This window comes from Toxotes jaculatrix, chromosome 14 (genome assembly GCF_017976425.1).
Source record: "Toxotes jaculatrix isolate fToxJac2 chromosome 14, fToxJac2.pri, whole genome shotgun sequence".
Lineage (NCBI taxonomy): Eukaryota > Metazoa > Chordata > Actinopteri > Toxotidae > Toxotes > Toxotes jaculatrix.
In genome coordinates, this window is record NC_054407.1 from 25499692 (window position 1) to 25511285 (window position 11594).

The 11594-nt window shown below is 42.2% G+C and overlaps 1 long non-coding RNA gene and 4 gene segments (V, D, J or C); all 5 read right to left on the reverse strand.

Annotated features, from left to right (window-relative positions):
- Positions 1–237: 237 nt before the first annotated feature.
- Positions 238–4046, reverse strand: LOC121193489. The segment is given in 3 exon segments: positions 238–712; positions 3070–3680; positions 3791–4046. Coding segments are annotated over 2 exon segments (423 nt in total).
- LOC121193495 lies at positions 2254–4832 on the reverse strand. The segment is given in 2 exon segments: positions 2254–2763; positions 4668–4832. Coding segments are annotated over 2 exon segments (420 nt in total).
- An 881-nt stretch (positions 4833–5713) lies between these two features.
- On the reverse strand, positions 5714–6790 carry LOC121193492. The segment is given in 2 exon segments: positions 5714–6224; positions 6531–6790. Coding segments are annotated over 2 exon segments (420 nt in total).
- Positions 6791–6993: 203 nt separating this feature from the next.
- Positions 6994–8417, reverse strand: LOC121193523. Its single transcript, XR_005895294.1, has 3 exons — positions 8164–8417; positions 7249–7899; positions 6994–7135 (listed from the first exon to the last, which is right to left on the reverse strand). It is a non-coding gene; the product is annotated as an uncharacterized LOC121193523 (long non-coding RNA).
- An 88-nt stretch (positions 8418–8505) lies between these two features.
- LOC121193486 lies at positions 8506–9801 on the reverse strand. The segment is given in 2 exon segments: positions 8506–9232; positions 9539–9801. Coding segments are annotated over 2 exon segments (423 nt in total).
- Between the last annotated feature and the right edge of the window lie 1793 nt (positions 9802–11594).

The following is an 11594-nucleotide window of genomic DNA, read 5'->3' on the forward strand; positions in this document are numbered from 1 at the left end:
CTGTGAGCCAACAGTGCTAACCACTGCACCACCGTACCACCCCGAGTTCATGACATTTCATAGTTTTATTTCTTTGTAGGTGCAGAAGTAGACGAATGTGGAAAGTATCAAGCTAATTTACAGTCATGTTGTATTAAGTTTTATGTTTTGAACCAAGTTTTAAGATGTGGTGATTGTCTGCATTTTGTGTCTGAGCAGTGGAAAGTGATCCACCGAGTCATCCACATTGACTGCTGTTGTGCTGACTATGTGAAGAGTCTTGAAAAATTGGACTCAGTGTAGAGAAATGTGAGTTAGCAACTGTAAGATACTGTGACAGTGTTTGACTCCCTCTAGTGGATGTTGTGGAGTATTCTGTTGTCTTTGCTCCAAAGGTTTTTGTACAGAGTTGTGCTGTTTCCTGTCACTGTGGGCCTCAGAGCACAGTAGTACACAGCAGAGTCAGACAGCTGAAGCTTCTGGATCTCCAGAGGAACTGATTTCTCGTTGGCCACAGCATCGATTCTCTCTTTCTGTTTTTCTGCAGGATTACCTGCTGTTGTTGAGACGCGCTGCAGCAGAAGCTTTGGAAAATCATTGGCTTCTTGTTTGTACCAGAACAGAGTTGGACCTGATCTGGTTGTTTCAAATGTACAGTTGAGTGTAACTGTCTCTCCTTCAGCAGCAATGACATCTCCTGTTTCCTGGATCACTTTGTCTTCTCCTTTACACTCTGGGGAAGAACAGAACATGCAGAGGAAGAGATCAATCAATAAAGATGATTGATTAAAGGAGATCATTCAGTAGCTTTACAAAGTTATGGAGCCACTGACTTTACAGTTCAGTAATATGTCAAAGTGTTTGAAGGCTGGCTGCAAAAGGAGAGTTATTCATGTCAGTTTGTTTGCAAGAGATTCAAACATGAAGAGACTCAACGGAGGTTGTTGACTTTTTCTTCACCATGTGATCATTCTGACATGGATTTAAGAACCAAGACAAACGTCCTGTTTTTCTATCATGGAAAGTGTAAAGTTCCACAGATAAACCTCTGCTTATGAAATGTAGAGCAAATATCTTGTTAAAGCAGCAGGTGAACTGAGACACTCATTAGTTGTGAAACTCACCTATGAAGTCAGATAAAAGCAAAAAGAGGTAAAGCAACATGTCTTTGGAGTTGTTGAAGCCAAACAGACAGCAGATGAACAATGTTCTTCCACTGCAGTAGAATCAAGCAACTAAACAGCCTCTCTGCTGCACAGCCCTTCTCCTCAACATCAAGCTGATTGTGCTTTTACTTCCTCAGACATTTCTGCTCTGGAGACACAAAGAATCTGATTGGCTGAGGAGGACTTTAGGGGCGGGGTCAGGTGATCATCTTTATGTCCTCTAATATTTTCTTCCAGCTGTTTGTAGGCTTCATTAATCTCTTTCGTTGCTGCTTGTACAGTTTTCTTTAGAATCCTTGTGAACCTTGAGCTTAAATTAATAAAGTGAGCAAATCAATCCTTTACCTGAGCAATGTTTAGATGAACTTTCTTCCCCTTCCTTATTTGTAGGAATTTCATAAAATCTTTACTTGCTAAATTAAATAGTTTCCAGATCTTGAAAGGACATTAGGTTTTCATTCCTGTCTAGAACTTCAATCTTTCTAATTCCTTCTTCTGAGCCACATTTGAAACCTTAGTCCAGCCTTCCAGGTTTAAATTCTTAATCATGGTTCCATGTGGTGACAGGTTAACAACAGCAATTGACAGAGTTCAGTTCTTCAGTACAAACTATTCAGGACTCTGGAAGTTCAGGTCTCAGTGGACCTATAGCGCCTCCCAGAGGGCAGCAGAGTGAACAGGTGGTGGCCTGGATCAGATGAGTCCTTGATGATGTTTGTGTTCCTCCTTCCTTTGATGACTTTCTGAAAAGTCTGCGACCCCAACGGACTCCAACAGGCAAACTGGTCTTGGTCTATGGTGGGTGGAAGGGAAGATTTGTTGTGCCTTAGGACCAGCCTCTGGAAACACTTCATTACAGTGGCAGTGACAGCCACAGGGCTGTAGTCATTAAGGCTGCTGACTGCTGCTGTCTCAGGGACAGGTACAAAGGTGGGAGGCTTCAATCATTTACTAGAACTTGTGCTAATGTGTCGTCTGATCTGCTCTAATGAATGAGTTCAATGTTCCCATCTACTGTTTGCAGAGGTCTCAGCAGAGTTCAGTAGAAAAACACGTGTAGTTGTTTCTCTGAATTCTGAAGAAGAAGGAGCAGGAAACAATGAGTTTGTTCAACTTTCAGAGCAGCTCTGTGTCTCTGACATTTACTGCTTCATTTTCTGTTGTTTGATTCTGATCAGTCCAAAGAATCTAGACTGGATCATAAGAAACCATTGAGGTTGAACAGTGTGTGACTCCCTCTAGTGGATGTTGTGGAGTATTCTGTTGTCTTTGCTCCAAAGGTTTTTGTACAGAGTTGTGCTGTTTCCTGTCACTGTGGGCTGCAGAGCACAGTAGTACACAGCAGAGTCAGACAGCTGAAGTATCTGGATCTCCAGAGGAACTGATGTCTTGTTGGCCACAGCATCGATTCTCTCTTTCTGTTTTTCTGCAGGATTACCTGCTGCTGTTGAGACGCGCTGCAGCAGAAGCTTTGGAAAATCATTTGTTTCTTGTTTGTACCAGAACAGAGTTGGAGTTGGGTTGCTGGTCTCAAATGTACAGGGGAGTGTAACTATCTCTCCTTCAGCAGCAATGACATCTCCTGTTTCCTGGATCACCTTGTCTTCTCCTTTACACTCTGGGGAAGAACAGAACATGCAGAGGAAGAGATCAGTCAATAAAGATGATTGATTCAAGGAGATCAATCAGTAGCTTTACAGAGTTATGGAGCCAGAGAGTCAGACACACAGACATGTAGAATAGATGTGATTTTCACTGATCATTGTCACTTTGAAGCATAGAAAGTGTTTTTACAAGCTAACAAATGTCAGCACAAATGATCTGCTGTGATTTTCTCTATCATAAACATTCAAAGCTCTGACTGTACAGCTCAGTAATATGTCAAAGTGTTTGAAGAGGAAACATGTTGTGCTTTGTATCTTACCAAAGAAAAGAGCAGCAAGAATCATCCACAGCCAATGTTCCATCTCTACAAGAAGGTTTAAAGCAACTGGAGAAAGTAGCTGATGTTCAACACTGAGTCTGACAATTCTTCTCTTCACAGCAGCAGTTATTATTGACACAATGCTTGAACAGAGAGCACAAGTAGTGCACCGCCTACTTCATAATGTCGCCCTCTAGTGGAGCTAAAAAGTTGAGTTCAGCACTTTGTTGGAAAAAAGGCTTCCAGCAGCTTGTCAGTGAGTCAGCTTGTGTTTTTGTACAGAGTTGTGCTGTTTCCTGTCACTGTGGGCCTCACAGCACAGTAGTACACAGCAGAGTCTGTCACTGCAGCAGAGGAGATCTGCAGATCCATTTGGGTTTGATCCCGACTCACAGTAACAGTCAGTCCAGAGACTGGACCTGATGATATTTCTTGTCCTTTCCCTGTGTGAGAGATGAGAAACTGTGGTTGTTTTCCTGGATGTTGTCGATACCAGTAAAACTCATCACCAGCAGCAGCTTTTTTGGAGTATGTGTAGGACAGAGTAACAGAGCTGCCTTCTGAACTGAACTCTTCATCCTTGACTGGAGTCAGTTGTTCACAGCTGACACCTGAAGAAAGAGAAATCTGTTTTTAATCTGTCACAAAACTCTCAAAAAGTGAGTCACATTTCGAAAATATTGGAATTAAACCTTGTTTTCAAATGCAGATTGTAACATACCTGTTAGAGTAGAGACAAACAGTAGAGACAGTAGATTATAGTCTAATGACAGCATGTTGAATAAAGGGAAAGTTTATGGTCTGTGTATTGAACTCTGCTGAATATGGAAGTTCCTCTCTCTTCTATAGTTCAGTAACAGCTCAGCTCCTCCCTGAATCTCTCCGTCTCCTCTTAGATCTGGATTTTCTCTTCTCTTGTGAGCTTCTCTAACTGATTGGTTTCCTCTGGCTTGGTTGAACAGTGTGTGACTCCCTCTAGTGGATGTTGTGGAGTATTCTGTTGTCTTTGCTCCAAAGGTTTTTGTACAGAGTTGTGCTGTTTCCTGTCATTGTGGGCGTCAGAGCACAGTAGTACACAGCAGAGTCTGTCACTTTAGCTGAGATGATCTTCAGATCTACACGTTTCTCTGTTTTGTCAATGTGAGCTGAGAAATCAGAAAGAGTTGGATGAGTCGATCCTGACTCTGTGATGGAGAGCAGGAACTCTGGTCTGGATCTGTGGTTCTGTCGGTACCACTGGATATTGTCGATAGAACCCTCATATTTACAGGTCAGGCTGATGGTTCTTCCCTCTTCAACAACTTCCTCTGTAGTTTCTGGCTTGATGCTGTTCATGGAGCCCACGGCTGCAAAATGAGAGTTATTCATGTCAGTTAGTCTGCAAGAGATTTAAACATGAAGAGACTCAACGGAGGTTGTTGACTTTTTCTTCACCATGTGATCATTCTGACATGGATTTAAGAACCAAGACAAACGTCCTGTTTTTCTATCATGGAAAGTGTAAAGTTCCACAGATAAACCTCTGCTTATGAAATGTAGAGCAAATATCTTGTTAAAGCAGCAGGTGAACTGAGACACTCATTAGTTGGGAAACTCACCTATGAAGTCAGATAAAAGCAAAAAGAGGTAAAGCAACATGTCTTTGGAGTTGTTGAAGCCAAACAGACAGCAGATGAACAATGTTCTTCCACTGCAGTAGAATCAAGCAACTAAACAGCCTCTCTGCTGCACAGCCCTTCTCCTCAACATCAAGCTGATTGTGCTTTTACTTCCTCAAACATTTCTTCTCTGGAGACACAAAGAATCTGATTGGCTGAGGAGGACTTCAGTGGGCGGGGCCAGAGAAAATCCTTTCTCTGTCTGTCTGATTCTCTGTCTTCCAAAGTTCAGTTCAGACAGTGAGATCATTTCTTCATCCAGAGCAGATTTTCCTCAGAGAAATGTTTGCTGAATATCCAGTCTCACTTCTTCACACAAAGAATCTTATTGGCTGAGGGGGACGTCAGGGGGCGGGGCAAGGTCATCACCTCCGTGTTTTGAACCAACAATGTTGAAGTTCTTTAAGTTCTTTACTGTGATGTACTGTCATCCTTTTTGTCCACTCTGGAGAATCATTGTACCTGTTGGAGGTGAAGTTATCAGAAATCAGTGACATCATCATTTATTGCATTTAGACAATAACTGGGAAACACAGTCAACATCCACACAAGTAAATTATGTTCATGGTTCAAGGTTTTCTTTACTGTCACACTGGTTGAAATTTGTTTTGCAGCAAGTGTTCACACAGAGACAGAATACAGAGGAACAGCATCAACAACAGCATCAACAGTAAATCACAAATTTAGAGCAAGAAAATGGAAATTCACACAAATTACAAATACACAAGTGAGCAGATGTGCCAGGGTCGTTCAAGGAATGCAACCAGAGTGTTAGTGTCCATGAAACAGTAGCATTTGGGATGAGAGAGACATGAAGCCTTTCAGTCCTCAGGTGTCCTGAAATGACGGCCTGAGGACAGCAGCACAAACTCCCTCTGAAGTGGATGGTCCTGACAGTCCAATATAACATAAGGCCTCCAAAGGACCTGCCTGTTATAAATTAACAGAAGCTTTGTCTGACTCCTCCCTGAGATCTTCCTGCTCATTTTACCAAGACTTCCAAGTCTTTTCTGATTGGACAAATTTAGGTTTCCAAACCAAGCAATAATTGAAATACCTTCATGTGAATACTACAATGGATCATGAGAAACCATTGAGGTTGAACAGTGTGCGACTCCCTCTAGTGGATGTTGTGGAGTATTCTGTTGTCTTTGCTCCAAAGGTTTTTGTACAGAGTTGTGCTGTTTCCTGTCACTGTGGGCGTCAGAGCACAGTAGTATTCAGCAGAGTCAGACAGATGAAGCTTCTGGATCTTCAGAGGAACTGATTTCTCTTTGAGCTCAGCATGAAATCTGTCTTTCTGAGAATCTTCAGGATCTTTTGTTCCAGAGAAACGTCGAAGTACAAACTTGGGAAAATCATTTGTTTCTTGTTTGTACCAGAACAAAGTTGGAGATGGGTCACTGCTCTCATATGTACAGGGTAGTGTAACTGTCTCTCCTTCAGCAGCAATGACATCTCCTGTTTCCTGGATCACTCTGTCTTCTCCTTTACACTCTGGGGAAGAACAGAACATGCAGAGGAAGAGATCAATCAATAAAGATGATTGATTCAAGGAGATCAATCAGTAGCTTTACAGAGTTACGGAGCCAGAGAGTCAGACACACAGACATGTAGAATAGATGTGATTTTCACTGATCATTGTCACTTTGAAGCATAGAAAGTGTTTTTACAAGCTAACAAATGTCAGCACAAATGATCTGCTGTGATTTTCTCTATCATAAACATTGAAAGCTCTGACTGTACAGCTCAGTAATATGTCAATGTGTTTGAAGAGGAAACATGTTGTGCTTTGTATCTTACCAAAGAAAAGAGCAGCAAGAATCATCCACAGCCAATGTTCCATCTCTACAAGAAGGTTTAAAGCAACAGGAGAAAGTAGCTGATGTTCAACACTGAGTCTAACAATTCTTCTCTTCACAGCAGCAGTTATTATTGACACAATGCTTGAACAGAGAGCACAAGTAGTGCACCGCCTACTTCATAATGTCGCCCTCTAGTGGAGCTAAAAAGTTGAGTTCAGCACTTTGTTGGAAAAAAGGCTTCCAGCAGCTTGTCAGTGAGTCAGCTTGTGTTTTTGTACAGAGTTGTGCTGTTTCCTGTCACTGTGGGCCTCACAGCACAGTAGTACACAGCAGAGTCTGTCACTGCAGCAGAGGAGATCTGCAGATCCATTTGGGTTTGATCCCGACTCACAGTAACATTCAGTCCAGAGACTGGATCTGATGATAGATCTCCTGATGCCAGATGAGAGATGAGGAACTGTGGTGGTTTTCCTGGATGTTGTCGATACCAGAAGAAATTTTCATTAGTTGCTTTTTTGGAGTATGTGTAGGACAGAGTAACAGAGCTGCCTTCTGAACTGAACTCTTCATCCTTGACTGGAGTCAGTTGTTCACAGCTGACACCTGAAGAAAGAGACAAATGTTGTTAAAGACCATGTTAAAGTGTGATTGGCTGTTCCAGTGGTTTCTAGCAAACAGATCCTCTAAAGTCATTTCTTCTTCCTGCTTTAACCTACCTTTTAGTATGATGAGAACCAAAGGAAACATTCCACAGTAAAGCAGTGAGAGCATCTTACACACAGTATCTGTGTTATGTATGCTTTAGATATTGAATGCATCTGACAGTGGGAGTTGTTGTCTGTCCTGCTCTTTGACAGTGTTGCTCCTCCCTCAGCCTGTTCCTCCTCTCATATCACTGTATGTTGTAGCAGCTGTAACCACAGTGACTCTGATAAAAGAGGAATTAGCAGAATCCATCTGATATGAAGCTGTGGTTTGAATACCACTTCCCTCCTCTTTGAAGAGGAGTCAGATATCTGTGCTCAGGTTTTTGTACAGTCTCTTCTACACTTTGTATCACTGTGTTTCTAGAGCACAGTAGTAGAGAGCTGTGTCTGCCAGGGTTAGTCTGCTTATGGTCAGTGTAGTTGATGTATCTGTTGTTTGGGACTGATATCGTTTATCAGGAATATGTTCACTATCACTGTAGTCTCTTGCTCCTTTCCAGAGAATGAACTGAGGAGCCTGAAAGTCAGAATGATGTTTGTACCAGTGAAGGTAAATATTCCTCAGGTTTGTCTCATATCGACATCTGAGTGTGACAGATTGTCCTTCTGTTCCACTGACTTCAGCTCGTTCAGGAGAGATTGTGTCTCCAGCTATTAGTCCTGGAAAAAGTGGAGAAAATGAAGCCATTAGAGCAACATTGTCCATGAGGCTGAGAGGAGAAGACAGTGGAAAATGTCAGTGTACAGTGTTACTCTGTGGACACAAACAGCTCAACTGGAGCTCACATCATAACTAGATTGTACAGGACGTCATGACAAAGACAGAGGATTGTGAGTTTTCAGCTGTCAAAGTCATAAAATGGCGGCTAAATATCTTGTTAAAGCAGCAGGTGAACTGAGACACTCATTAGTTGGGAAACTCACCTATGAAGTCAGATAAAAGCAAAAAGAGGTAAAGCAACATGTCTTTGGAGTTGTTGAAGCCAAACAGACAGCAGATGAACAATGTTCTTCCACTGCAGTAGAATCAAGCAACTAAACAGCCTCTCTGCTGCACAGCCCTTCTCCTCAACATCAAGCTGATTGTGCTTTTACTTCCTCAGACATTTCTGCTCTGGAGACACAAAGAATCTGATTGGCCGAGGGAGAATTCAGTGGGCGGGGCCAGAGAAAAACCTTAGAGATTCTCTGTCTTCCAAAGTTCAGTTCAGACAGTGAGATCATTTGTTCATCCAGAGCAGCTCTGCCTCAGAGAAATGTTTGCTGAATGTCCAGTCTCACTTCTTCACACCGTTGTTAGACCGAGGTCGGACACACCAGGAGGAAACTTGGTTACCTGAAGCTTTCGTCTTTATTCTGGGACCATGTGGAACATTTTATGGTTCTTTAATTACAGTGCTCATGATAATGTTGATAACATTTTATATCCATAGGCATTTTTCATAGTAGCAGAATTTTTTTTCCATTTAAAAAGAAATCAACGATCTGATGTTATATTTCTTTGTTTCTGAAGAAGATGTTTTTAACTGAGGAGAGGAAAACCAGTCTGAGAGCAAAGGGACTGTAGACTGGATCATCAGAAACCATTGAGGCTGAACAGTGTGTGACTCCCTCTAGTGGATGTTGTGGAGTATTCTGTTGTCTTTGCTCCAAAGGTTTTTGTACAGAGTTGTGCTGTTTCCTGTCACTGTGGGCCTCAGAGCACAGTAGTACACAGCAGAGTCAGACAGCTGAAGCTTCTGGATCTCCAGAGGAACTGATGTCTTGTTGGCCACAGCATCGATTCTTTCTTTCTGTTTTTCTGCAGGATTACCTGCTGTTGTTGAGACGCGCTGCAGCAGAAGTTTTGGAAAATCATTTGCTTCTTGTTTGTACCAGAATAAATAAGAACTTGTGCTACTGCTCTCATATGTACAGGGGAGTGTAACTGTCTCTCCTTCAGCAGCAATGACATCTCCTGTTTCCTGGATCACTCTGTCTTCTCCTTTACACTCTGAGGAAGAACAGAACATGCAGAGGAAGAGATCAATCAATAAAGATGATTGATGCAAGGAGATCAATCAGTAGCTTTACAGAGTTACGGAGCCAGAGAGTCAGACACACAGACATGTAGAATAGATGTGATTTTCACTGATCATTGTCACTTTGAAGCATAGAAAGTGTTTTTACAAGCTAACAAATGTCAGCACAAATGATCTGCTGTGATTTTCTCTATCATAAACATTGAAAGCTCTGACTGTACAGCTCAGTAATATGTCAAAGTGTTTGAAGAGGAAACATGTTGTGCTTTGTATCTTACCAAAGAAAAGAGCAGCAAGAATCATCCACAGCCAATGTTCCATCTCTACAAGAAGGTTTAAAGCAACAGGAGAAAGTAGCTGATGTTCAACACTGAGTCTGACAATTCTTCTCTTCACAGCAGCAGTTATTATTGACACAATGCTTGAACAGAGAGCACAAGTAGTGCACCGCCTACTTCATAATGTCGCCCTCTAGTGGAGCTAAAAAGTTGAGTTCAGCACTTTGTTGGAAAAAAGGCTTCCAGCAGCTTGTCAGTGAGTCAGCTTGTGTTTTTGTACAGAGTTGTGCTGTTTCCTGTCACTGTGGGCCTCACAGCACAGTAGTACACAGCAGAGTCTGTCACTGCAGCAGAGGAGATCTGCAGATCCATTTGGGTTTGATCCCGACTCACAGTAACATTCAGTCCAGAGACTGGATCTGATGATAGTTGTCCTTTCCCTGTGTGAGAGATGAGGAACTGTGGTGGTTTTCCTGGATGTTGTCGATACCAGTAAAACTCATCACCAGCAGCAGCTTTTTTGGAGTATGTGTAGGACAGAGTAACAGAGCTGCCTTCTGAACTGAACTCTTCATCCTTGACTGGAGTCAGTTGTTCACAGCTGACACCTGAAGAAAGAGACATCTGTTTTTAATCTGTCACAAAACTCTCAAAAAGTGAGTCACATTTCGAAAATATTGGAATTAAACCTTGTTTTCAAATGCAGATTGTAACATACCTGTTAGAGTAGAGACAAACAGTAGAGACAGTAGATTATAGTCTAATGACAGCATGTTGAATAAAAGTAAAGTTTATGATCTGTGTTTTGAACTGTGCTGAATATGGAAGTTCCTCTCTCTTCTATAGTTCAGTAACAGCTCAGCTCCTCCCTGAATCTCTCCGTCTCCTCTTAGATCTGGATTTTCTCTTCTCTTGTGAGCTTCTCTAACTGATTGGTTTCCTCTGGCTTGGTTGAACAGTGTGTGACTCCCTCTAGTGGATGTTGTGGAGTATTCTGTTGTCTTTGCTCCAAAGGTTTTTGTACAGAGTTGTGCTGTTTCCTGTCACTGTGGGCCTCACAGCACAGTAGTACACAGCAGAGTCTGTCACTGCAGCAGAGGAGATCTGCAGATCGACACCTTCATTCTCTCCAGAACCTTGTGTCTGACTTCAGAGACTCTTCTGAGGTCTGGTGGTTTTGGATGTAGGGAAACGATGCTGTCGTCTGAACTTTCCTCTCCTAATGACACCACAGCTGAGTAGATAGGATGTCCACACGGCGTCCATCAGCTCCATCAGCTCTGAAAAGCTTCACCCATGATCACGTCTACAAGCTGTGATTGGACAGTTCATATCTTTCATCTCTGCATGAACGATGCATCTACATCTGAAAAAAGAAAAAGCACCATTGTACCTGATGTCCTGCCACTTATTCTGCAACACGACATGGTCATCCATCGTGTTTGGAGGCAGAGGACAGGCACAGGGACAAACACAGGTCCTAGTCTTTGATGGCTGCTGGGGAAACTGAGATTGGTTTGAGGTTCCCTTTTACTCTCAGCTCAACCTGATGCTCTGATAATGAGTTCAGGTTTGATGAGTTTTCATGTTTGATGATGTTGTGAATGCTGCTCTCTGCTGGACAACACGAACACCTTCATGTCACAATGACTCTCAGTTGTTAGAGACAAAGAGATAAATGATTTTCCTTTTAATGAATGTGTTGCACTGAACTATGACACAAAATGCACAGAGAAGAAGGAATTACAAATAAAACGAAGTGTATTTCACATTTTTTCTGTCTTTGTTTTTCTTCACATTGATGCAACACACCTGTCAGTAAGTACCTGTCTAATAAAACCGCTCTGTATTTTGATCTTGTCTCTGTTTTAGGAGCTGACGGCGAATTCATGAAGTTTGAAACGGCTTCGTTTTTCTGATTTACAGTAAAGGAGACAGACACACCCTTCAACATGTTGTAGTGGCTGTGTGTTTGTAGATGATACTGAATTACACCTTTACCACAAAGCCACATGGGTTATCCAGCTGGAGCTGGGCTCAGATCAGAACCTGTGAC